The 24,708-nt window shown below is 35.4% G+C and overlaps 1 protein-coding gene across 1 annotated transcript; it reads right to left on the reverse strand.

Moving 5' to 3' along the window:
- Positions 1-13,363: 13,363 nt before the first annotated feature.
- LOC110455516 (cytochrome P450 2J6-like) lies at positions 13,364-22,420 on the reverse strand. The gene is made up of 5 exons (XM_021505695.1): positions 22,032-22,420; positions 19,465-19,795; positions 16,566-16,747; positions 14,196-14,639; positions 13,364-14,023 (listed from the first exon to the last, which is right to left on the reverse strand). Exons 1-5 carry the CDS (start codon positions 22,372-22,374, stop codon positions 13,842-13,844), a joined length of 1,482 nt encoding a protein of 493 aa, XP_021361370.1. The 5' UTR covers positions 22,375-22,420; the 3' UTR covers positions 13,364-13,841.
- Between the last annotated feature and the right edge of the window lie 2,288 nt (positions 22,421-24,708).

Genomic DNA, 24,708 nt, shown 5'->3' on the forward strand with positions numbered 1-24,708 from the left:
TACATCCATTTCTAAGCTGACAAAGTATTACCCTTCCTTGATTATTTATTTTTTAATACCTTTGAAACGCTCACATCTTCCTCTTCACTGACATTTGACATGTTTATAAGTTTCTTAAAATTGTTAATGGAGGTTGCTTGTTCTGAAATAGGTGAGAGTTTATTAAACTCTCGGGGCATTGAAGGAAAACAACAATGATAGTAGCTGTTTGATCTACAGAGCGGAGGGCTTTTCTACGCAATGAATGTATATTTGCTTCATTATTGTCAATAAAAGTAATAATTGTTTCTTGCAAGTATAAAGGTGCATGGCGATGTAGTATTTTGTACATTAAGATCAATTGATGATTTTTCCGACGAATTGCTAATGGTTCTCACCCCGATTCCCTATAAAGTAAATGATGTGATGTTCCTCTTCTCAGCCCTGTTATATATATTGCTGCTTCCAGTTTGATAGATTCTAGTAATGTTTTAAATTGGTTTGTACAATTATTCCAAATTACATCAGCATATTCAAGTAAAGGTCTTATGAATGCAAAATACATTTTTATAAGAGTTTCTCTGCTAAGTTTATATTTCACAAAGCGTAGTATATTTAATCTAGTATATATTTTTTCATAAACAGTTTGTATATGAGTCCCAGGTACCATTTTTATTAAGAGTAACAATATGGTGCGTCCGCTTGCCATCATAGCTTAATGTCAAACCCATATGGTTATGAACTAGGAAGAGCTGATCACGTCATTAGCAAATATAATATCAGGTTTAATACATTCCCGTTTTCCTGAGAAGAGAGCAAATTCTGTTTTATGTGCATTGAAATATATATCTTATTTTATGTCCATGTGTTTATATTGATTAAATCATATTTGTGCAATTTCTTTTTGAATTTTAATTCAAATAAATCATCAATAGAAGTATCCTCAGCAAAGAGTTTGATTTTGCTTTTTACACAGTCAGTTATATCATTGATGTAAATAAAAATTTAAAAAGGACCCAGGATGAGCCTTGTGGAACACTCGCTTTACATGCTTAAAACCCTCTGTTGATACCTCTTGTTTCCTATCTGAGAGATAATGCTTCGATATTATATCACAGATTTTAATATGATTAAATATGTATTTGATAATAACTTTTTTTCAATAATTTTGAACGTTCTTGATCCACTCTAAAGGTGTTGAAATTCTTGTCTTCGGTGCTGAACAAAACTGTGAAAACCGTAAAAATGTGTTTAGTATTCATTGTATTACTGTGAATTCATTTTCAGTGTGAACTGCAAAAATCTATACTTTTTAAAAGTTATGACCTCTTTATCTTATGTAATTTTCCCTCAAGTTTCATGTTACACTATAGGTGTAAACAGACGAGTTTTTGCTACTAGGGGCCATACCCAGGGAAATAAGATGTGCACATGAAAAGCATACAATATTTATTGACATTGATGACTTACTAAAAAGTATTTGACCCTTATGACCTTTGGTGACCTATACAATGACCTTTGACATAACTTGACATTGTAATAAAATGTCAAATGAAAAGTAAACATTATGATTGATTGATTGATTGATTGATTGATACTGGTGACTTATTTGACCAGTGACCTTGGTGACCTATATATTGACCTTTAACATATACCTGCTGTGTAATCATATCTGCAATTTGACATATGACCCTTAACGAATTTGCAATAGACACAAAGTAATTTCCAAAGAAAGGATTAAATGACCATAAGTATATGCATTACTCTGCCTACATATTGTAATGTATCATAAAGTATATAAAGGAAAATTCAAATACTTACAGTTGAGCTTTAAGGCCGATATGCCTTGTTTTCTTTTGTGACCATAACATTGTTTTGCCTTTGGATTGCATCCTACACATTCTTGATGAAGACGATTCCTCTCGTTGAATTTGGACACATTATGGGAAGGGAAGTGTCTTCCCTACAGACGATCCAGACTTCCTGCCACGTCGCAATGGACGTGATCCATCAGCGATTTCCAGTAGTAAGGGTTTTACTACTTCGTTTTGGAATAGTTTGCCATTCCCTTTGTACAATGTTTTATAAATAACAATTGCGGTAGTCACCAGAAAATGAAAAAACTCTCACCCTAACATTGCTGACAATAAACAATTAATGACATACATAACCCGAAACGTTTCTTTATTCATTGAATGCAAACTTTCAACCGCAATTACTACTCTAAACCAACACTTTAACTAACATCTTCAAATTGAGTTAGTCACCATGCTTCATAATTCAAATGAAGGTACAACCTTATTTGATAAAACTACAACTGAAAAGTGAAATAATGTTTTTTCTGCTAAATATTGACAAGCGTAGATAGGAAAATTGGTAATAAAGTCTAAACCTGTCAAAAATATTTTTGTCAAAAAATTCGATAAGGGGTAACCCTTACGAGATTATTTTACTAAAAACTTTTATTGATAGGGTTAGAAAATCTTCTGTTATCATTCAAATTCCCTTGCTTCAATAGTCAAGAAAATGCATTTGTTTAACAACTTTATTGCATATTCTTTGTTAAAATGATTTCCAAACAACAAGTTATCGACAAGAGTGACTTCCTCAATTGGTCATCATCTTCTTTGATAGGTTTAGAAAATCTTTTGTTGCCATTCACTTACGTTCACCAAATTAGTAATGAAAACTCATTCGTTGAACAAATGAATGCATTATATATGGAGTTATTATAAATTGAGGTAGACACCAAAATATAAAAAGTCTAACCCTAACATTGCTAATTGATAACATACATAAGCCGAAACGTTTCTTTATTCACTGGATTGAATGCAAACTTTCAACCGCAATTAGTACTCTAAACCTACGCTGAAACTTACATCTTCTAATTGAGTTAGTCACCATACTTCATAATTCAAAAAAAGGTACAACTTTATTTGATAAAACTACAACTGAAAAGTGAAACAATGTTTTTTTCTGCTAAATATGGACAAGCGTAGATAGGAAAATTGGTAATAAACCCTAAACTGTCAAAAATATTTTTTGTCAAAAAAATCGATAAGGGGGTTACCCTTACGAGCTTATTTTTATTAAAACTGTTATTGATAGGTCTAGAAAATCTTCTGTTATCATTCAAATTCCCTTGCTTCATCCAATTATCAATCAGAGTGACTAACTCAACTTGTCATAAATTTTTTTTTTATATGTTAACTTAAAAAATTCAAATGACGTTGAACCCTTAATTGACTTCGACCCTTTACCCATTGACCTTGAAACTGTGACTTTCCCATTAGAAAATGTTTCAAAAATGGTCTCAAAACATCCGAATTTTCATTTTGGTCTGAGGATGAAAATATTTAAACTGTATGTGTTAAAATCGTTTTCCTACAAAATAATGATCAAATCTTGTCTAAACCTGAAAAAAATATGGTTAGAAACACCAAACTATTGAGTTAGTCACCATTTCCTGATAACTTTTCAAAATTGAGGAAGTCACCATTAAATTGAGGTAGTCACCATTTTTTTGATATATGTAATTGAGGTAGTCACCATATTTCGGGTGACTACCTCAATTTTCAATTGAGCTAGTCAACAAAGATTTAACCACTGCATGTATCTTAGAAGGCGACTAATGTGGGAAACTCCATTGCAGAGTTCGGGATTTGCTTAGGTGTCCTCTATTTGGGGACACAAAAGCGACCAAAATAAATCTGCTGCACCCATCGCAATATTTGATATCTTTATCTTTCTTTTAACTTCTAACTGCCTTTTTATTTCCTATCGCATTGCTTGTCAACACCTCACTTTTGGCTTGAATGTTGAGCTTTCGCCCAGGTGAGGAAGGCAATGGGTTCTGTCCCCAGGCTGGGACATACTAAAGTCCTAAAAAATGGTAGTTGTTATTTCCTTAAAGTCAGCATTAAGGGGAATGGCAACAACTGATTCACCCGTTGTCAGTATAATGTGACCGGGCGCCTTCGGCATGGAGTTTCAATGATATAGCACTATAAAGTCGGCATCAGATTTGCGCTATCACAAGGAGGCAATACAAATTCAATACAAACGTCGCAGGTCGTATCCTTGTCATTAATGTGTATTCGGAGGCAAAAGTAAAGTTACAAAGGAAAAGCAAATGTTCGGAGTAATCTTTATAACTAATGGTCGAGCCACGAAACAGATGGCATAACTCATGTAAAAAAGTAGACATTGCCGGACTTAAATCAAATATGCTGATATGATAACTAGATAACTGATACTAGGAGCATATACTTAAGCATTGAACTGTTTTTGTATGGTATTTATGATCTATTTGAATGACACAGATTTGCAAGCAAATATCATAATGCGCGCTAGCGCATTATTATTTGTTTGCCTGCAAATACCATACAAAAACAGTTCAATAATTATATTTACGTTTTCTCTGCCTTTTATGTTCTATTTTAACTTACAATTTATATTTAAAGTTTAAAATTCCTGCCCTATCGTCAGTCCACACAAATTCGTTCAATAGTTGGAACAGCGTGTTGTCACGTGCTGATTGGCAAACAAAGTAGTACTTTGAACTTTTAACAAACACCTCAATTTTATTCCACGATTCAGTATCAATACAATCGCGTATGATATATGTCTATAGGGTGATTTAAGTTTATCAATAGAAATCTGAGCTGAAAGTTAGATTTGAAATTGTTTCGAATTTTCCCCGGAACAAATTTCGCGCATGGATAAATACTGTGAACACCGTAAATCCGACCTTGCCCTCCAAGTCAAGTCAAGTCAAGTACATTTTACTTAAAAGTCGGTTCATGGTTAAACAAGGCAACACAAGCATATGGAAGGCTTTTTCAACCAACTATATATTAAATAAAAACGGAGGTAGCATTATATAAAACATAACAAGCATGCAAATATATGACACTGTTAAAACACACGCATTAATAAACATATAAAAGATAGGTAGCGTTGTTCCAAAATGAAAATTTGAGGAGAATAACTTTTGGCACATACATTCGGGTAAAAGTTTTTAGGCAAACAGTCAAAACAAGGTGGCTACAGTGCCCCATCCCTGATGATCATGGTTAATTGTAAATTCCTAGATAACTTAAAACATTCTGGAAAAACACACTTATCACACAATGCCTTCAACAAATTACATAATTACAGCACATATAAATAAATACAAACATATATAAACAGCACAGATTGCATAGAAAACATACAAACCAGATTTGAATTGAAAAGAAATAAAACGCTGAGTTATAAGCAGCACAGACAATTTACACAAAATTGAAGCGAAGCAAAATAAGTAGCACATAAACATTATATGCACATACACAGCATTGAAGCAGAATGAATAAAACAGCAGAGGCAGCAAAGGGATGGAACTCATCTGCACATCGCACAGTGGCAACTTTCACCATTCCAAGTTTATCTTATTTTCCTAAAATCATTAAAAGAAGTAGATAGTCTGACATGCTCTGGCAGTGAGTTCCATGTAGAGGCAGCTAAAAAACTAAAACTATTTGTTCCATACTTAACTGTTCTGCTTCTAGGGACTTCTAAAATTTTACTGTATCTGAAATCATAAGGTGATGTTTTTATATGAACAAAATCCTGCAAATACAGGGGCTTTGTCCATTTAAAATGTTAAAAGTTTCTATAGCTACTTGTCAGAGTCTACTTAATTGTAATGTACAAGTGTTACCGTTTTCTAAAAGATCTCCGTAGCTGGAATTAAAATCTTGATATACAAATTTAAGGGCTCTATATTGTACCCTTTCAAGTTTCTTGGAGCTTTGGAGCAAAAATGCCATATGAGTGGACAGAAATTAAATATTGACAATATCAAAGCATGATAAATGGCCTTGCACCCCCCCCCCCCCACCCCCCCCCCCCCCGAGAGTTCAAAGTTTCCCGAGGCGCCCCAATACATTTACCTGCCTTGACGCTTTAGAGCAAATACTCCTCACATGAAGATCAAAATTTAGTAGGGAGTCAATGGTCACACGCAGCAGAATCTTAACAGCTTCTTCACACTTAATCGTAATATCACCTATGCAAAAAGAGGTATTTTTCCATCTGTGATTTTTTTACCAATTGAAATAGCCTGGAATTTGTCAGGATTTGCCTTCATTTTATTGGAAGTAAACCAGTCTATGAAAGTTTTACACTCACTTTCTAATGTATGTCTTAACACGTACATGTTGTTGTGTGCATAGGAGAGAGTATTGTTATCTGCATAGTTAAAAAGTTTTGCATTTTTAAAAGAGAAGAATATGTCATTTATAAAAATATTAAAAATAATCGGTCCGAGTATTGAGCCTTGTGGTACACGTTTCACAATATCTAGCACTGGACTTGTAGTACCACCAATTCTTAAACATTGCTTTCTGTTGGAGGGATAGCTCCTGTTAAGCTCAACAGCTACATCTCCCAACCCATACGCTCCCTGCTTCTCCAATAGGAGTTCAGACGATACACAGTCAAATGCCGTGGACAGATCCATCAGAATGGCAGCAACATATTTGTTACTGTCCATGGCCATTTGCCACCCCCCAGTGAGTGCTATCAGCGCTGACTGACAGCTGTATCCACGTCTGGAAGCTGAGAGGAAGTACCGCTGAAGTAGCCCTCAAGTTGCTCAACCATAGATCTTTCAAAAGGTTTGGCAATAGTCGGTAAAATGCTCACTGGTCTGAAGTTTATTTTTACTTAAAGGGTTCTCCTTTTTAAAAATAGGGGTAACCCTTAGCAAGCTTAATTTGGTCTGGAAAATAGCCTTTAGATGCGACCATGTTTGTAATAGGTCATGCCATAACATTACTGGTGAGATGAAGAACGTTAGGAAATATAAAATCTAAACCTGTAGCCTTTGTGGTCCGATTTTCTTTATATATTTTAGTACTTTTTCTTCACTTACCTCTTTAAAGTTAAAATTCCTTTCGGGCAGATCAGTGTTTTCTCTTATAGCTAAAACACTAGGGTGATCTGCTCCTTCAGGACAATTTGTATTTACACCTATATCGGTCGCAACATTTACGAAAAAATCATTAAAAATATCACAGACATCTGGTGGATGTGTAATTAGTTTGTCGTTTTCCTGTAATTGAACATTTCCATCTGTTACTCCACCTTTGCTCGATATAAATAGACGAATAGTGGGCCAAAAGTCAGTCGACTCTGTTCCCCCACCACATCGTTCAGCAAAATATAATTTGATAGCCCGTCTTTTTAATTTTGTTACATAATTTCTTTGTTTCCTGAACAGGTTCCAGTTTTTGTCTGATTTACAAAAGTTAAATTTACGAAATAAGTTTTTCTTGTGATTTATTGCTTTCCGGACTTTTCCATTCATAAAAGGAGCTCAGGGTTTTCTCTGATATTGTTGTTTGATTGGAATATGCTGATCAATTACTTCAGCAAAAAGTTTTTCATGAGCCCAGTAAACATCATTTGAGTCATCAAAAATGTGGGCAACATGAAATGGTACCTGTTCAAGATCTACACTCAATTTATTAACATCAAGTTCTTTGAAAGATCTGTATGTAATTATTACACGAGGGAGTCATTTTTGGAAGAGATGAAAGTTCGAATTTGTGAGGAATCAAGGCGTGAATTTATTTGATGATTGTATTGGAACCTGACTACGGTCTGTAGATTTTACAACAGTCTCGTTATTTGACATGTCGTCAGAAACTGAGGAAACCGTGGCTGAGAGACGCGTGATACTGAGAGCGTTTGAAGTGAGTGATCTTGCGACGGAGCACAGGCGTTCGTTACAAATGTCTAAAAAATATCACAGACATCTGTTGGATGTGTAATTAGTTTGTCGTTTTCCTGTAATTGAACTTTTCCAACTGTTACTCCACCTTTGCTCCATATAAATGGACGAATAGTGGGCCAAAAGTCAGTCGACTTTGTTCCCCCACCACACCGTTCAGCAAAATATAATTTGATAGCCCGTCTTTTTAATTTTGTTACATAATTTCTTTGTTTCCTGAACAGGCTCCAGTTTTTGTCTGATTTACAAAAGTTAAATTTACGAAATAAGTTTTTCTTATGTTTTATTGCTTTCCGGAATTTTCCATTCATAAAAGGAGCTCAGGGTTTTCTCTGATATTGTTGTTTGATTGGAATATGCTGATCAATTACTTCAGCAAAAAGTTTTTCATGAGCCCAGTAAACATCATTTGGGTCATCAAAAATGTGGGCAACATGAAATGGTACCTGTTCAAGATCTACACTCAATTTATTAACATCAAGTTCTTTGAAAGATCTGTATGTAATTATTACACGAGGGAGTCGTTTTTGGAAGAGATAAAAGTTCGAATTTGTGAAGAATCAAGGCGTGAATTTATTTGATGATTGTATTGGAACCTGACTACGGTCGAACCCCTGTTGATCAGTGCAATGTAACAGAAGATATTTCTGATAAATTGCATGAGTGTTAAAGTTGTTTCCATTGCCGCCATTGCTTATTTCAAACTATGTGGATTTTGTACGATATCGCAGACCTTAGTGTTGTTTTGTGTTTTTTTTGGATTTAATGTTGTATTTTTTTTGGCACATCTAAGATTTCATTGTCAAGCCTCACCTTGTCCAGCGATATTTCAGCAGACGTCATGTTTATTTACATTGGAAATTGTAGTTCCGGTCGGTGTTGTATTAATACGCAAAGAATAATGTCTCGTAGTGCGTGGTATTTAAAGTCTTATCAACGACATAGCTTTCAAATAGCCTATATAGCGACAATGCCATGCAAATGTAAATAGTATACCGTAGTACGGCACCGTAGGCTTGTCGGAAATGCTGTATGAATTAATTATGGAATAGAGTTATAAATAGCTGGGTCTGGCTATGGGGCCACCACGGATGGACAGTGACCCCCATAGGGGAGTATAGCGAAGGGTGGTGTGTTGGAGGGAGCATTATTATCTTTTGATTTGCTGTTAATTAAGGCCTTGCTATTGAGCAATCAACTAACGGACAGTGACCCCTAGAATAAAGGGTTCCCGATATAATCAACAGAAATCCATCTCTTAGTTAATATAAGATGGGGTTAATTGGATGTTGGATAACAGAAATACAACTGCCTACATCTGCATAAACCTGTAATTAGAGATAACTACCATTGACTGACATGTTTGGTGTTGACAAGAACAGAGATACACACCTCAGCTAAATTGGAACATGGGGTTAAGTAGCGATTGGGGGATAAAAAAGAGGCAGAATAGTACGCTAGGGAGAGCGAGACAGAGCGGGTAGGAAAGACGGACACAGACAACAACCTACACCTTGCGATCATGTGAAACAGCAACTTGACCAACAGAACTTTGTCAACTCTAGCTTTGTTAAACTCATCTACAAAATATATCGTAAATATATTGGCATGGACACCATCTTTATAGCAATAAATGTGTACAGCAGCTGTTCCCATAAATTTGAAATATGCCATAAATTACTTTGATGATTCAACTGAAAGATAGTCACTTTGATTTTTCAATATTATGATATTTTGTGACAATAAAAGTAAAAAAAGACTGACATTGTGTTGATAATTTAATTTTTGATATACAAACAGATACATATTTTGTACACAGATGATTTTACAGAGAACTAAATTGATCTGATGTTATCGTTACGAAATTTTTCATCACTCTGTTTCCTCCGCTTTCTTTAGGTGGTGCATCCTTGGGTACAAAACACGTCAATAACTGTTATCTCCCTTGAAACACAACTAAACACATTTAGAGTAAATACTTATTACACTTAATTAATATATGTCAATATTTTCTGCATTCGAGAGTGTACATTGATCTGATTAATTATGTTTTCCAGTGTTTCTCTACCGATAGACGTGTAATATTTTGTCCAATAGCAATTCGTTCTTTATCTCCAAACATTATTCTCTTACATATGTAGATCTGATTAAGGAATGTACCAGTGGAAACATTATCTCACTTCCGCTATTTTCAACTTCAACTCATTATATATAATTCGTGTTATAACTTTATCTTGGTTCATACCTACGAAGATCCATTGATAATATGTATCGGTTGATGATATGTATCGGTTGACCAAAACTATCAATATCCCTTTCAACAAATAATCATAATATTATTACAGAGTAAGTCTTCTTCAGTACTTAATTACTGTTAATAAAGTCAGCAAAAATGTGTCGACGTTCTATTTTTTATAGGTCAAGAGGCTGGTAAAGAAGAGTCTGAAGTGCCTTTGAATTCAATTTTGAGAAGGTACATTTATATACCAAAGATTTGGTTAGTGATTTTGTTCGTTATTTAGAGATAGCACATCGTCGATGTATCCGAATGTGAAACTGTAGGACTCTGTAGGACTCTCGGCCAGAAGAAGAGAAAAGATTGGTAAAAAGATCTTTCCACTGAACTCATGAAAAAAATGTCAACCAGGAACACGAAATTTTTTACGATTTCATCCTTTCATCGATTTTGTGCCTTGTTTTATTTATTTTTATTATTTTTACAAATATGCTCTAAAATGGTTAACACTTATTTTGTCTACATCGCCGTTCGCCTGTCTGGGAACTAAAAACAATAAGAGAATAGATACGTTCCTTTTTTTAATATTAGGTTTGGTAGCATTAAGTGGACGTTCAGGAATGCTTGATCTTAAGCGAGAAAAAGGCTAATATAGGTAGAAAAAAAGATTGAAAATTTGTTTGATTGAGTAACTAGCAGAGACAGCGGTAAAACGTTATTTATAAAGTTTCTTGTAAACGATCGGAATTCAATATACAAGTTGCAGGTCCGAATCCTTATCATTAATTGGTATTCGGAGGCACAAGTATATTTCAATGCCGTTGTTATGAGGGAGGACTAATCTTTATAAGTATAGGACGAGCCACGAAACAGATGGCATAACTCATCAAAAAAAGATATCAAGAAGTAATTGTCCTTTTGAAACAAGAATATATTGACATGGACACCATCTTTATAGCAATAAATGTGTACAGCAGCTGTTCCCATAAATTTGAAATATGCCATAAATTACTTTGATGATTCAACTGAAAGATAGTCACTTTGATTTTTCAATATTATGATATTTTGTGACAATAAAAGTAAAAAAAGACTGACATTGTGTTGATAATTTAATTTTTGATATACAAACAGATACATATTTTGTACACAGATGATTTTACAGAGAACTAAATTGATCTGATGTTATCGTTACGAAATTTTTCATCACTCTGTTTCCTCCGCTTTCTTTAGGTGGTGCATCCTTGGGTACAAAACACGTCAATAACTGTTATCTCCCTTGAAACACAACTAAACACATTTAGAGTAAATACTTATAACACTTAATTAATATGTGTCAATATTTTCTGCATTCGAGAGTGTACATTGATCTGATTAATTATGTTTTCCAGTGTTTCTCTACCGATAGACGTGTAATATTTTGTCCAATAGCAATTCGTTCTTTATCTCCAAACATTATTCTCTTACATATGTATATCTGATTAAGGAATGTACTAGTGGAAACATTATCTCACTTCCGCTATTTTTAACTTCAACTCATTATATATAATTCGTGTTATAACTTTATCTTGGTTCATACCTACGAAGATCCATTGATAATATGTATCGGTTGATGATATGTATCGGTTGACCAAAACTACTATCAATATCCCTTTCAACAAATAACATAATATAATTACAGAGTAAGTCTTCTTCAGTATCTAATTACTGTAAATAAAGTCAGCAAAAATGTGTTGACGTTCTATTTTTTATAGGTCAAGAGGCTGGTAAAGAAGAGTCTGAAGTGCCTTTGAATTCAATTTTGAGAAGGTACATTTATATACCAAAGATTTGGTTAGTGATTTTGTTCGTTATTTAGAGATAGCACATCGTCGATGTATCCGAATGTGAAACTGTAGGACTCTGTAAGGTTATCGTTACCTGTCCTGATAAGTTCTTCAATAAATACAGCCTCAAATGTACACTGAAAACAAATCGGCCAGAAGAAGAGAAAAGATTGGTAAAAAAATCTTTCCACTTAACTCATAACAAATTGTCAACCAGGAACACGATAATTTTTACGATTTCATCCTTTCATCAATTTCGTGCCTTGTTTTATTTTTGTTTTATTTTTATTATTTTTACACATATGCTCTAAAATTTAACACTTATTTTTTCTACATCGCCGTTCGCCTGTCTGGGAACTAAAAACAATAAGAGAATAGATACGTTCCTTTTGTTTAATATTAGGTTTGGTAGCATTAAGTGGACGTTCAGGAATGCTTGATCTTAAGCGAGAAAAAGGCTATTGTAGGTAAAAAAAAATATTGAAAATTTGTTTGATTGAGTAACTAGCAGAGACAGCGGTAAAACGTTATTTATAAAGTTTCTTGTAAACGATCGGAATTCAATATAAAAGTTGCAGGTCCGAATCCTTATCATTAATTGGTATTCGGAGGCACAAGTATATTCCAATGCCGTTGTTATGAGGGAGGATTCATCTTTATGACTATGGGACGAGCCACGAAACAGATGGCATAACTCATCAAAAAAAGATATCAAGAAGTAATTGTCCTTTTGAAACAAGAATTTATCGACATGGAAGCCATCTATATAGCAATAAATGTGTATAGCAGCTGTTTCCAAAAATTTGAAATATGCCAAAGATAACGTTGATGATTCAACTAAAAGATAGTCACTTTGATCTTTCAATATGATATGACATATTTTGACAATAAAAGTAACAAAAACACCTGACATTGTGTTGATAATTTACCTTTTACAAAAAGATAATCTACCTTGATGCATAAAAAGATATATATCAAGGTGTGTGAGAGTATTATATATGGCAAGCCAAGTTGTCATTTATTCATGGAGCAATGTTGATCCAGTACTTTACCAAATTATATAAGATATCTCATGAATTATATAATATATCTTATAAACATATAAGATGTCTTGAAAACATATAAGATATCTTATTTAAAGTTTATGAGATATCTTTTATCTTTTATAAGATATCTTATATACTTTATGAGATATCTTATAAAAGATATAAGATATCTGATATAATTTATAAGATATCTTGTATTTTTTATAAAATATTTCAATTAATTTTCTTTATAAGATATTTTATATATTATATAAGATATCTCATAAAAGATATAAGATATCTTATATGACATATAAGATATCTTATATAATATATAAGATATCTTATATCTTTTATGAGATATCTTATAAAGAAAAGTATATAAGATATCTTATTTATTATATAAGATATCTTATTTATTATATAAGATATCTTATAAAGTATATAAGATATCTCATAAAGTATATAAAATATCTTATATAATTAAATAAGATATCTTATATAATATGGTTAAGTTCTGGATCAACATTGCTCCATGAATAAATGACAACTTGGCTTGCCATAATTATATGTACCCGTTCTTTTTTCTGTTCAATTGTATGCCAAAAATATTATGCTAACGGGACCTTGAAGAGAACAAAATGGATCTGCTGTTTCGTTACAAATTAACATCAGTATCTTTTCTTTCTTTTCCCTGGTTCCTCCGCTTTCTTCAATTTATGCTGGTGCCTCCTTTGGTACAAATAAATCAATAAATGTTACCTCCCTTGAAACATGACCAAACACATTTGAACAATAGAAGTAAAAGTTAATACTCATAGCACTTTATATGTGTGAATAACTGCTTGCTGCATAAAAGAGAGTATATTGATCTAATAAGTTATGTTGTTGAGTGCTTTTCCGGTGATGGACCTGTAATATTTGGTTAAAAAGCAATTCGTTCTTTATGTCCAAGCATTATTCCCTTATAAATCTGGTTAATTCATATGCATGAAAAAATATTATTTTACTTCCACCGATTTGAACTTAAAGTCATTAGGAAAATATATAATGCCAGGGTTTGATTCAAGCGAAGGTAGCTTTTCATCATTTTCCGGTAGCAGCTTGAACTTTTGTACCAACGACGTCAGAAACAAGAAGAGTTCCATCTTCGCTACACTCTCACCCATGCACATTCTTTTTCCTAAAAATAAAACAAATGAAAATAATATATATCGGCAATGAAAAGTGTATACATACAAATATTTATACATTTAATATGTGAACCTGTACTTATTGGTTATTCTATAGAAAACTAGGAACAAAAAAATATAATTAATATTAAATTTGAAATAAATGCAATAAGTTATGCTCACCTAACGAAAATGCAAGAACAGCTCGCTCTTTTCCATTGAGTTTCCCGTCTTTACCGATAAATCTTTCTGGATTGAATGAGTTGGGATCTTCGAACAGGGTTTCATCGAACATGACTGAATCAAGGTTAGGCAACACGAGGTCATCCTTAAATATTTTGTACCCTTTGAATGTCGTGTCGTGTTTGACTCCATGTAGTAGAGAAAATGGTGATATATTGCCCATCCGTGATGTCTCGTGTATGAATGCATCAGTGTATGTCATTTCCGCCCTATCCGCCAGAGCCGGAGGTCGAGAAAATCCTATGACATCCTCTATCTCCTGACGTAATTTCGTCTGCACGTCTGGATGGTGAATGAGAAACAGGATTGCCCAGCTGATCGTGACCGCTATTGTCGCAGTGCCAGCATTAAACAAGTTTAACGTCAATATCATCAGGTTTTCATCTGTAGAGGAAAAAAACAGTGTTTAGATCACAAAATGAAAATGTGTGTAATCATTTAAAAAAAAAGGCCGGTACATTGAAAAGAAAAATGATAACTAAAAAAATGTATAACCCCGTTACACTGAAAAGTAACACACAGCGTACTTTGGTTTACTACCAACATATAAAGATTAAAGAAAGATATCTTATTAATGAGCTGTCCATTCGGCTTTTACTGTAGCTATGCTTTGGTTTTGCTACTTTTGGCGCCTCAGCAAGGACTTGTAAATAAATGTGCGCAGTGTATTCAATTCTGATATGGTAAGATGCGACTATATATATAAATAATACGGGACCCCTGCCACTATGGTTATAATGTGGGATCCTTTGAGTATATATATAAAGTGGGACCCCAGCGAATACAGATATAATATTGGACCCTGTGACTATATATATAACGTGAGGCCCCCGCGACTTTATATATAAAATTGGACCCCTGCGAATATAGATATAATGAGGGACCCCTGTGACTATATACATGATATGGGAACCTGGCAAATATATATATATAATGTGGGACCCCTCCGAATATGCATACATATAATGTGGGACCCTGCGACTATATATATATATATATATTATGTGTACTATATGTATCATGTTGGACTCTTGCGACTAAATATATAATGTGGGACCCCTGTGACTATATATATATAATGTGGAAGACCTGCGACTACATATATGTAATATGGGACCCTGTGACTATATTTATAATGTTGGACCCTGTGACTAAAATTATAATGTTGGATCCCTGCGACTTTATATATAATGTGGAACCCTTTCGACTATATATGTATACTATGAGACTCTTGTAACTCTATTCATGATGAGGGGGCCCTGCGATATATATATATATAATGTGGGACCCCTGACACTATGTTTTTATAATGTGGGACACTACGATTATATGTATATTAGAAATTGGGACCCCTGCGACTATATATGTAAAATATGGGACCTCTACTAATATAGATATATAATGTGGGACCCCTGCGACTATATACATGTACATGTATATATAATGTGGGACCTTGCGACTATATATATAAATTATGTATATGTATAATGTGCGACTATAAGTATAGTGTGAGTCCTATGCGGAAATATATATAATATAATGTTGGACCCCTGCAAATATATTTATATATATATATAATGTTGGACCCATCCGACTATGTAAATATATATTGTGGGACCCTGCCACTAATGTGGGACTCTTGTGACTATATATATTGTGGGACCCTGCCACTAATGTGGGAATCTTGCGACTATATATATGATGTGGGACCCTGAAGGATTCAGGATTTCCCCTGTACTGTATTTTCACTGAATTAAACATGCATGGGCGTGGAACGCTGTATAATTAATGTTATTAAAGTCATTGAAAAAAAACCTATTTGCATATATTTTGGCATTTACATTATACACTTATAATCAAGTAGTGGGCTATGCCAAGTCAGATACTTTCAAACGACAGATTATGGTTAATTAACAGGATAGGCTGTATATGGCTATGGAATGGTTAGGCAGGGGCGTAGCTAGCCACTGTTCGGAGCTGATTCAATGACACTGTAGGAGCGGGTCCAGGACAGGGTGTTGGTAGAGGAACAAGAAGGTCCAGGACAGGGTGGTGGTAGAGGAACAAGAAGGTCCAGGACAGGGTGTTGGTAGAGGGACAAGAAGGTCTAGGACAGGGCGTTGGTAGAGGGACAAGAAGGTACAACAAGCAGTGGGTTTTTGTTGTTGGAAAAATTTGGTGGATTTCCTGCGTTCAAACGAATAAGCAGCTGCGTGCCTGTTAGGTTCCTATCTTCAAATCGACTAGTGCTACATTTTCCCCTAAATTAAACAAACAACATAATCGAATTGTAATTTAACCAACAAATACCGTCAAAGATGCCAGATGTCCCTTTATCGTTCTGTTCTTTAAGGAATGCATCAATGAAATCCCTGATGTTTTCCCCGTCAAAAGTCGCTCGGTGCTGCTCGATCTGGAGCTGTAGGAAACTTTTAATGTTACCGACATTGGAGCACAATTCTTCAATATGTGTAAGGTCCCCTGGCAGATATCTGTAACAAATCAATAGACGCCATGTCGGTCACAGTTTTCAGAATTAAAATGAAATGTGTTCTCGCTAAGTTTCGGTATTTTTTATAGTATTATTGAGATATGAACAACTTACAAAAGGCAGTCCACGTCATACAACCGGTATTCGTACACACGCCGAACAACCGGCAGTCGAATACACACCGAACAACCGGCAGTCGAAAACACAACGTACAACCGGTAGTCGTACACACGCCGAACAACCGGCAGTCGAATACACACCGAACAACCGGCAGTCGAAAACACAACGTACAACCGGTAGTCGTACACACGCCGAACAACCGGCAGTCGAATACACACCGAACAACCGGCAGTCGAAAACACAACGTACAACCGGTAGTCGTACACACGCCGAACAACCGGCAGTCGAATACACACCGAACAACCGGCAGTCGAAAACACAACGTACAACCGGTAGTCGTACACACGCCGAACAACCGGCAGTCGAATACACACCGAACAACCGGCAGTCGAAAACACAACGTACAACCGGTAGTCGTACACACGCCGAACAACCGGCAGTCGAATACACACCGAACAACCGGCAGTCGAAAACACAACGTACAACCGGTAGTCGTACACACGCCGAACAACCGGCAGTCGAATACACACCGAACAACCGGCAGTCGAAAACACAACGTACAACCGGTAGTCGTACACACGCCGAACAACCGGCAGTCGAATACACACCGAACAACCGGCAGTCGAAAACACAACGTACAACCGGTAGTCGTACACACGCCGAACAACCGGCAGTCGAATACACACCGAACAACCGGCAGTCGAAAACACAACGTACAACCGGTAGTCGTACACACGCCGAACAACCGGCAGTCGAATACACACCGAACAACCGGCAGTCGAAAACACAACGTACAACCGGTAGTCGTATACACACCGTGTACACAGTGTGTTTACACCGTACAACCGAACATTCTACATATACACACCGTACAATCGAAAATCCTACATATACACACCGTAAACCAGATATCCTACATATATACGCCGTACAATAAGAAATCCTACGTATACACACACACCGTACAACCGTCAATCGAATACAAACCGTACAACCGTCAATCGTATACACACCATTCCACCGAAAATCCTACGTACAACCGGCAATCGGATAGTAATTTCGGTTGTACGGGTGTACACATCGTACAACCGGCAATCGAGTAGTAATAGTGTAGTATATACACCGTGCAACCACAAATCCTACATTTACACACTGTACAACTGAAACTCATACGTAAACACACCGTACAACCAAAAATCCTACCTATACACACCGTACAACCGGCAATCCTACCTATACACACCGTACAACCGGCAATCGTACGTATACACACCGTACAACCGGCAATCGTACGTATACACACAGTACAACTGACGATCGAATATACATAGTACAACCGGCAATCGTATACAACGTACAACCGAAAATCATTCGTTTACACACCGTACAACCGGCAATCGTTGGTTGGTTGGTTGGTTAACGGGTTTCGCGCCTACATGAATCCGCCCTTGCGGGTGTCATCACACTGACGGAAGTCAGTGTTCTGTCGGCGTCCCGGCAATCGTATAGCAATAGTGTATTATACACACCGTACAACCAAAATCTCTACGCTTCCACTCTGTACAACTGAAACTCATACGCATTCACACCGTACAACCGAGAAGCCTATCTATACACATCGTACAACGGAAAATACTTCGTTTACACACCATAAACTAGCAATTGAATACACAACGTACAGCCGGGAATCCTACGTAAACACACCGTTCAAGTAGAAATCCTGCGTGTACACACCATACATCCGGCACTCGAATAAACACCGTACAACCAGAAATCCAACGTATACACACCGTACAACCGGCAATCGAACACACACCGTACAACAAGAAAGCCCACGTATACATACCGTACAACCGGCATTCGAATACACACCGTACAACCGGCAATCGAACACACACCGTACAACAAGAAACCCCATGTATACATGCCGTACAACCGGCATTCGAATACACACCGTACAACTGGCAATTGAATACACACCGTTCAACCAGAAATCCTACGTGTACACACCGTACAACTGCCTAACAAAACACACACCGTACAACTGATAATGGAATAAACACCGTACATCCAGAAACACTACGTATATACACCGTACAGTTGTATTGATTAATGTATATGCTACTTGTATTCATTGTATTAAGTTGTATATCTATGTACTGTAAAGCGATAGATAGGGCGCTATATCAAATGTTGTATATTTATTTATTTACAACCGTCAATCGAATACACTCCGTGAAACGAGAAATCCTACATATACACACCGTACAAATGGCAATTGAATACACACCATACAACCTGCAACCGTGTACACACCGTACAACCGGCAATCGTATTCATACCGTACAACCGGCAAATTTGGTCTGATAAGTAACTCTCATTATCAAATTATTAATAAACTCTTTGATCATACATTCGAGATATCTGTTGTGAATACAATTCCCAAATGGCAACAGTTTATAAATGAACGTTTTGCAATGTAAAAGTCTTGATTTCGACCCCTGCATTTTTTTAAAAATCTAATGCCTAGTAAATGACCAATAATAAACACTACTTTTATACAAGTAAAAGTAAGTATGACAGCTGTTTAGTGGTTACCTGAGTATTGGGAAAAAATTGGAGATGGCGGATTTTTCAATCAAAGCTATATGTCTATTTGTCATTTTCATGAGCTCATTGAATTCCTTGTCATCATGTTGGAATCGCTTGCCGAATGTCATGCTACACATGATGTTAGAAACGCTGAGGTGAGCGGTAGGTTGGATCGAAAATGCTTCTCCTTTCTTTTCACGAATAATTTCAAGAAACACGGAAACTTCCTCCATAATCTTGGACTCCAAAGACCTATTTGCGAACCCCAACTTCTTGAGAGCAGCAAAGGAAAATGTCCGTGTATGCTTCCAATATTCTCCAGAACTAGCAACAATGCCTGTATGGATTTAAAGTAAGAGAAAAAAAATAGACGACTGAAACAACACAAATAGAAATAGGAAAATACGGCATACTACATTTATCTTTCCAGTATTCCATTATATTTCATCTCATTACTAGTTTGTTCCGTTAATATTGAATCCCACACGAGTTTCTTTTTATTTTGAATTGATAGCGCGAGACTCAGATTTTGTTTTTATTCTCGCAAGATTCCTAACTTTCTGGTGAACTAAAATGAATAAAAAGTTTGACGTGTTTCATAAATCCTGAATAGGGATTCAAATTGATATTTAAAATCTTTTCTATGATATGGTCAAGAATTGTTTGCGAATAGGGATTACAAAATCACGCTTTTCCATGTCATCCTTAATGTGAAGGGTTTATTTGTGCTTTTGTAATCCGTTGGCTATACGTATGAACTATTTGTGTTTATGTGCGGTTCAGAATTTAACTTAAGATTCCGTGAACAAGTTTCACTACTGGTATTTGGATCGACACATTATTAGTGCACGGTTCCATCATTAACCATGGCTGGACAGGTACGTTACCAACATCGTTGAGAAAACCTATCAGTCCTCCGTTCAGAAAGCTACATACACAACTCTTAGAAGACGACTAGATATAATGGGTCTGTAGAAGTCGGCTTATTTTGTTAACATCTTCGTCCTTTAAATTATTATTTATGTAAATGAGTTAATACTTCTATACCCCTAAAGACTGTTTGGTAAATTGTGTAACACATTTATAAGGGTAGAAATTGTTTGAAGAATTTCACCTATTTGACCACTGTAGCATCGAAAGCTCGTTTAGGTGATTCAGTAGAAAATTTGGTTAGCTTCTATCTAAATTGCATAATGCATCTATTGCAAAATTTGAAAGGTGCAGTATCATGTGTGGGTCTCAGGACCATCTTTCAGGATAAAAGGTTGTAGACTCTGCTGTGGTTTTCTTAGTCCCCGTGGTTTGCCTTTACTAGGATGCCCACAGTTATCCCTTTTGAGTTGATGTACGGTTATTAATTTACTCCTTATTATTTAGAAATTAATCAATACTCCTCTAGTTGGTTTAAATTCATATAATTAAGGGGTTTAAGCACCCATCACTCCGAAAATCCGCCCCACTGTTTCGACAATAGTTTGGTAGAATTTAGATTTCCACTTTGCGGCCACTACCATCACTGATGAGACCAAGAAAGACGAAACAGTTGTAAAGTGCCGCGTAATCCATTTTCGATATGCTGTATCTACGACCAAAGTTATTTCAAAGGTGCAGTTATATGGGTTGTCTTAGATACATCTGTCATAAGCTACATTCCGATTATAGGAGGTCCTTTTACCATTTAATCATGTTTTATTCCTGTCACTGTATGATTCGTGATTATGTAAAAATACCCCTTTATTTTCGTTAGCTTATTTCAACCCTGTACTATCGAAAAATAGATAAAATTCATTCAGGTGAACAACCTTGAAAACCCTTGACATTATTTAGTGACAAAACAAATATATCGGATGACATTGAAACGGGATCACGGTAATACCATTAAAGCCATTTTGGTCTCCGTGGAGTTTAACATATAGATAGATAGACATAGGAGGAGGGAACCCTGGTATATGACCATGATATGTCGCCTGCAATATATATAACAGGTCATGCAAAATTGAAATAACTCACTATACGGTAGTGGGGGGCTTTTGCAGAATCGACGGTTTCCTTTTGTGTTTTTCTACTAAATGAATGCTGGAGGAGCAAAAAGTGATCTGCCATCCGCGTTCCATTTATTTGTATCTTTATATATTTTTTCTATTATTTTCCCTAACCTATTGATATATGTTGATTATCGCAATTATGTTAACCATGAAGAAATCGTTTTTTGTTATATGGCAGTTAGGACAAACACAAACCATGTTTGTCTCCTGTCACATTTCTGAAAATAGGGTAGGTATGTAACTTTTTTTCAACATATTTTATAAGTTATGTAAACATGTAGGAGAGTAATCTCGACTTTAAAAGTGCTTGCTTGAAAATTGTCAAAACAGTTTTGGATAGGCACCAAATATTAGAGTAAGTATGGTGACCGGAAACACACAACTATTGTGATACAACTGATTCACGTACCTTCATTAGATATTACAGTCATTTAAAAACAAAACAAAAAAGCAGATGTAATGTCGCTGTTCATAGGTTTTATGTACCTAAATAACGCACTATCAAGCAAATAACGTAAGGAAGCGTACCTTTGTAATTGCTGAAACGCTTGAAAACGTAGTCCTCTGGCCTTTCTGAGAACACATCCCCATGCTTCACAAACGCCTCCCTCAGAGCATTGTACCCGCTAATGACCACCATGCGTCTGCTTCCAAGCTGTAAACGAAATACTTCTCCATACTTACGCTGAAGTTTTCTGAATGTGTCACTTCTCTTTCCAGACAGGACGAGCGGAAAGTTTCCCACCAGTGGATACCCGGTAGGTCCTGGAGGACTGTTGCTGGGGACATAAATCAGCTTTAGGAGAAACAGCAGACCTAATGTACCAAGTGCGACAGTCAAAGGATCCACACTAAGTAAAGCTTGTAGCATCTTTAACGTTCAGCGAACTTCTGTACTGCTGATGTTACAAGAGGCATTGCTTTCGTCGATATGACTTCAATCAGTATTGATGTTAGGGTGGATGTTTATGCATGTAGAATTATATCAGATAAAATGAAACGATGTTTTGATTTTATTCAAATGGTGGTTCTATCAGTAGATCTTGAGTTTGTTGTATCATGACAGATTTGCATACAAACTATATTTTATACCATGGCAGCATCCGGAATTATGGCTCTTTTTTTGTTATTTATTTTGAAATCCTGTGATAGCACCACTATAAAAATGTTATGTTCCTAAATGGCTGGAATTTCCCATTGGGTATACATACCATGCTAAACATCGAGAATCTTGTAAAAATAAATCAGGCGGTATTGTTGTAATTTATAAAGAGAAAATGAAAAGTCATTTAAAATTTCTGAATATATCCAGTGGATGATAGTTTAAAAAAACTACTTGATACAGATCCTGATGCACTATTTGGATGTGTTTATTTGCCTAAAGAAAATTCAAAGATATATGATCTATGTATAAACTTATTTATACATTGCTAATGGAAGAGTTGGAAAAGATCGTCATATTTGATTGGTAAAAAAACAACATGTAACGATGTCAGTTTAGGGGATTATTTGATTGTTTCATCAGAATTATTTAGTTTTATTGAAGATTTTGAAGTAAAAGAATTTGATCCACTGCTCTATGATGTACATTGTCGCTTAGAATTTAATTGCACTTGTAATGATAGCTACTCCCCTAATTATCCCCCTAAAGTGACCATGGAATGCAACGATTTTGTAAAATGGAACCCAAACAAAAGGCAAGAATTCTCAAATCATATTGAAGGAAATGAAACTGCTAGACTGGCAGGTTTACTGCAAACTATTAATGATATATCAAACCAATTTGGGATGAACGATTTTATACATGAAAATAAGAAATATTTTCTCTGATACACGTAAATCCGTTTTCGGTGTAAAAAAAATGTATACACGCTATAATCTGTTAAAAATCTTAGTAATAATAAAGCATGTGGAAACGATGAGATCCTGAATGAACATATAAAATATTCATTGGAGCCTTTTATAAATATATATATTAAAGTATTTAATACAATATTAGATACTGGTATAATACCTAAGTCATGGACTGTGGGGCTAATTAAACCAATATACAAGAACAAGAGCGACATTAATGACCTTGACAACTATAGACTGAATCAATGATCTGATCAAATAAATCTTGTTCATGGAAGCCAAGCTGGCTTTAGGAAAGGTTATTCTACTACAGAAAATATATTTGTATTGCAAACACTAATATCAATGTATTTCTCCTATAATAAAAAGTTATATTGTTCATTCATTGACTTTAAAAAAAGGCTTTGATACAGTGTGGAGGGCTGGACTTTGGGAACAAATGGTGAGAAGCAATATTAATGGCAAAATACTAAATGTAATCTATAACTTATATGCTGATACTAAGTCATGTGTAAAAAATGGAAACGAGCAGACTCAGTTCTTCACGTGCAATATCGGTTTAAAACAAGGGGAAAATGTATCGCCATTTCTATTTTCGATCTACTTGAATGATCTAGAGGAGTTCCTGATTGATAATGAGGTGAAATGTCTCAAAGATATTGATAATCTTATATGCGGAAGACACTGCCGTACTGGCAGAAGCGCCCGAGGGTCTACAGAAAGCTTTAGATGTATTCGGCGATTATTATAAAATATGGAAATTACATGTTAATACTAATAAATCTAAAATAGTTGTCTTTTCGAAACGAAAATCGACAATCAATAGTACATTTATGCTTTGCGGAGAGGAAATTGAAATTATAGATTCGTATCCGTACCTTGGGTTATTGTTTAACTATACTGGAAACTTTGGTAAGGCGAAAAAGAAACTAGCTGATCAAGCCCAGAAAGCATTATTTGCTTTATATAGGAAAATCAGAAATATCAATTTACCAGTAGACCTACAGTTTGAACTTGTTGATACATTAATATTGCCTTTACTGTTATACGCCTCAGAGAAATGGGGATTCGAAAATATTACCCTCCTGGAAACGATACATCTGAAATTTATAATAAAAGCTCTCAATTTAAGAAAAACTAAGCCTAACTTTATGGTATATGGAGAATCGGGACGTTTTCCTTTAGAAAATGCTATTAAAAGTAGAATGATTTTATTTTGGCACAAACTAATAACAGAAAACGGTAAAGTATCGAGTCAGTTATATAATAGTATGCATGCAATGCACGAAACGGGCGCATTTCACTCGAAGTGGCTAAATGTTATCAAAACTACACTAAATGATTTAGGGAT

This window comes from Mizuhopecten yessoensis, unplaced genomic scaffold (genome assembly GCF_002113885.1).
Source record: "Mizuhopecten yessoensis strain PY_sf001 unplaced genomic scaffold, ASM211388v2 scaffold8233, whole genome shotgun sequence".
Lineage (NCBI taxonomy): Eukaryota > Metazoa > Mollusca > Bivalvia > Pectinida > Pectinidae > Mizuhopecten > Mizuhopecten yessoensis.

Coding starts and splice junctions, on each gene's coding strand:
- LOC110455516 (XM_021505695.1), bottom strand. CDS start 22,374: ATGCTACAAGCTTTACTTAGTGTGGATCCTTTGACTGTCGCACTTGGT. Junction 14,640..16,565: donor GACATCTGGCATCTTTGACG/GTATTTGTTGGT, acceptor TTTCCTCTACAG/ATGAAAACCTGATGATATTG. Junction 14,024..14,195: donor TGTTCTTGCATTTTCGTTAG/GTGAGCATAACT, acceptor TTTTATTTTTAG/GAAAAAGAATGTGCATGGGT.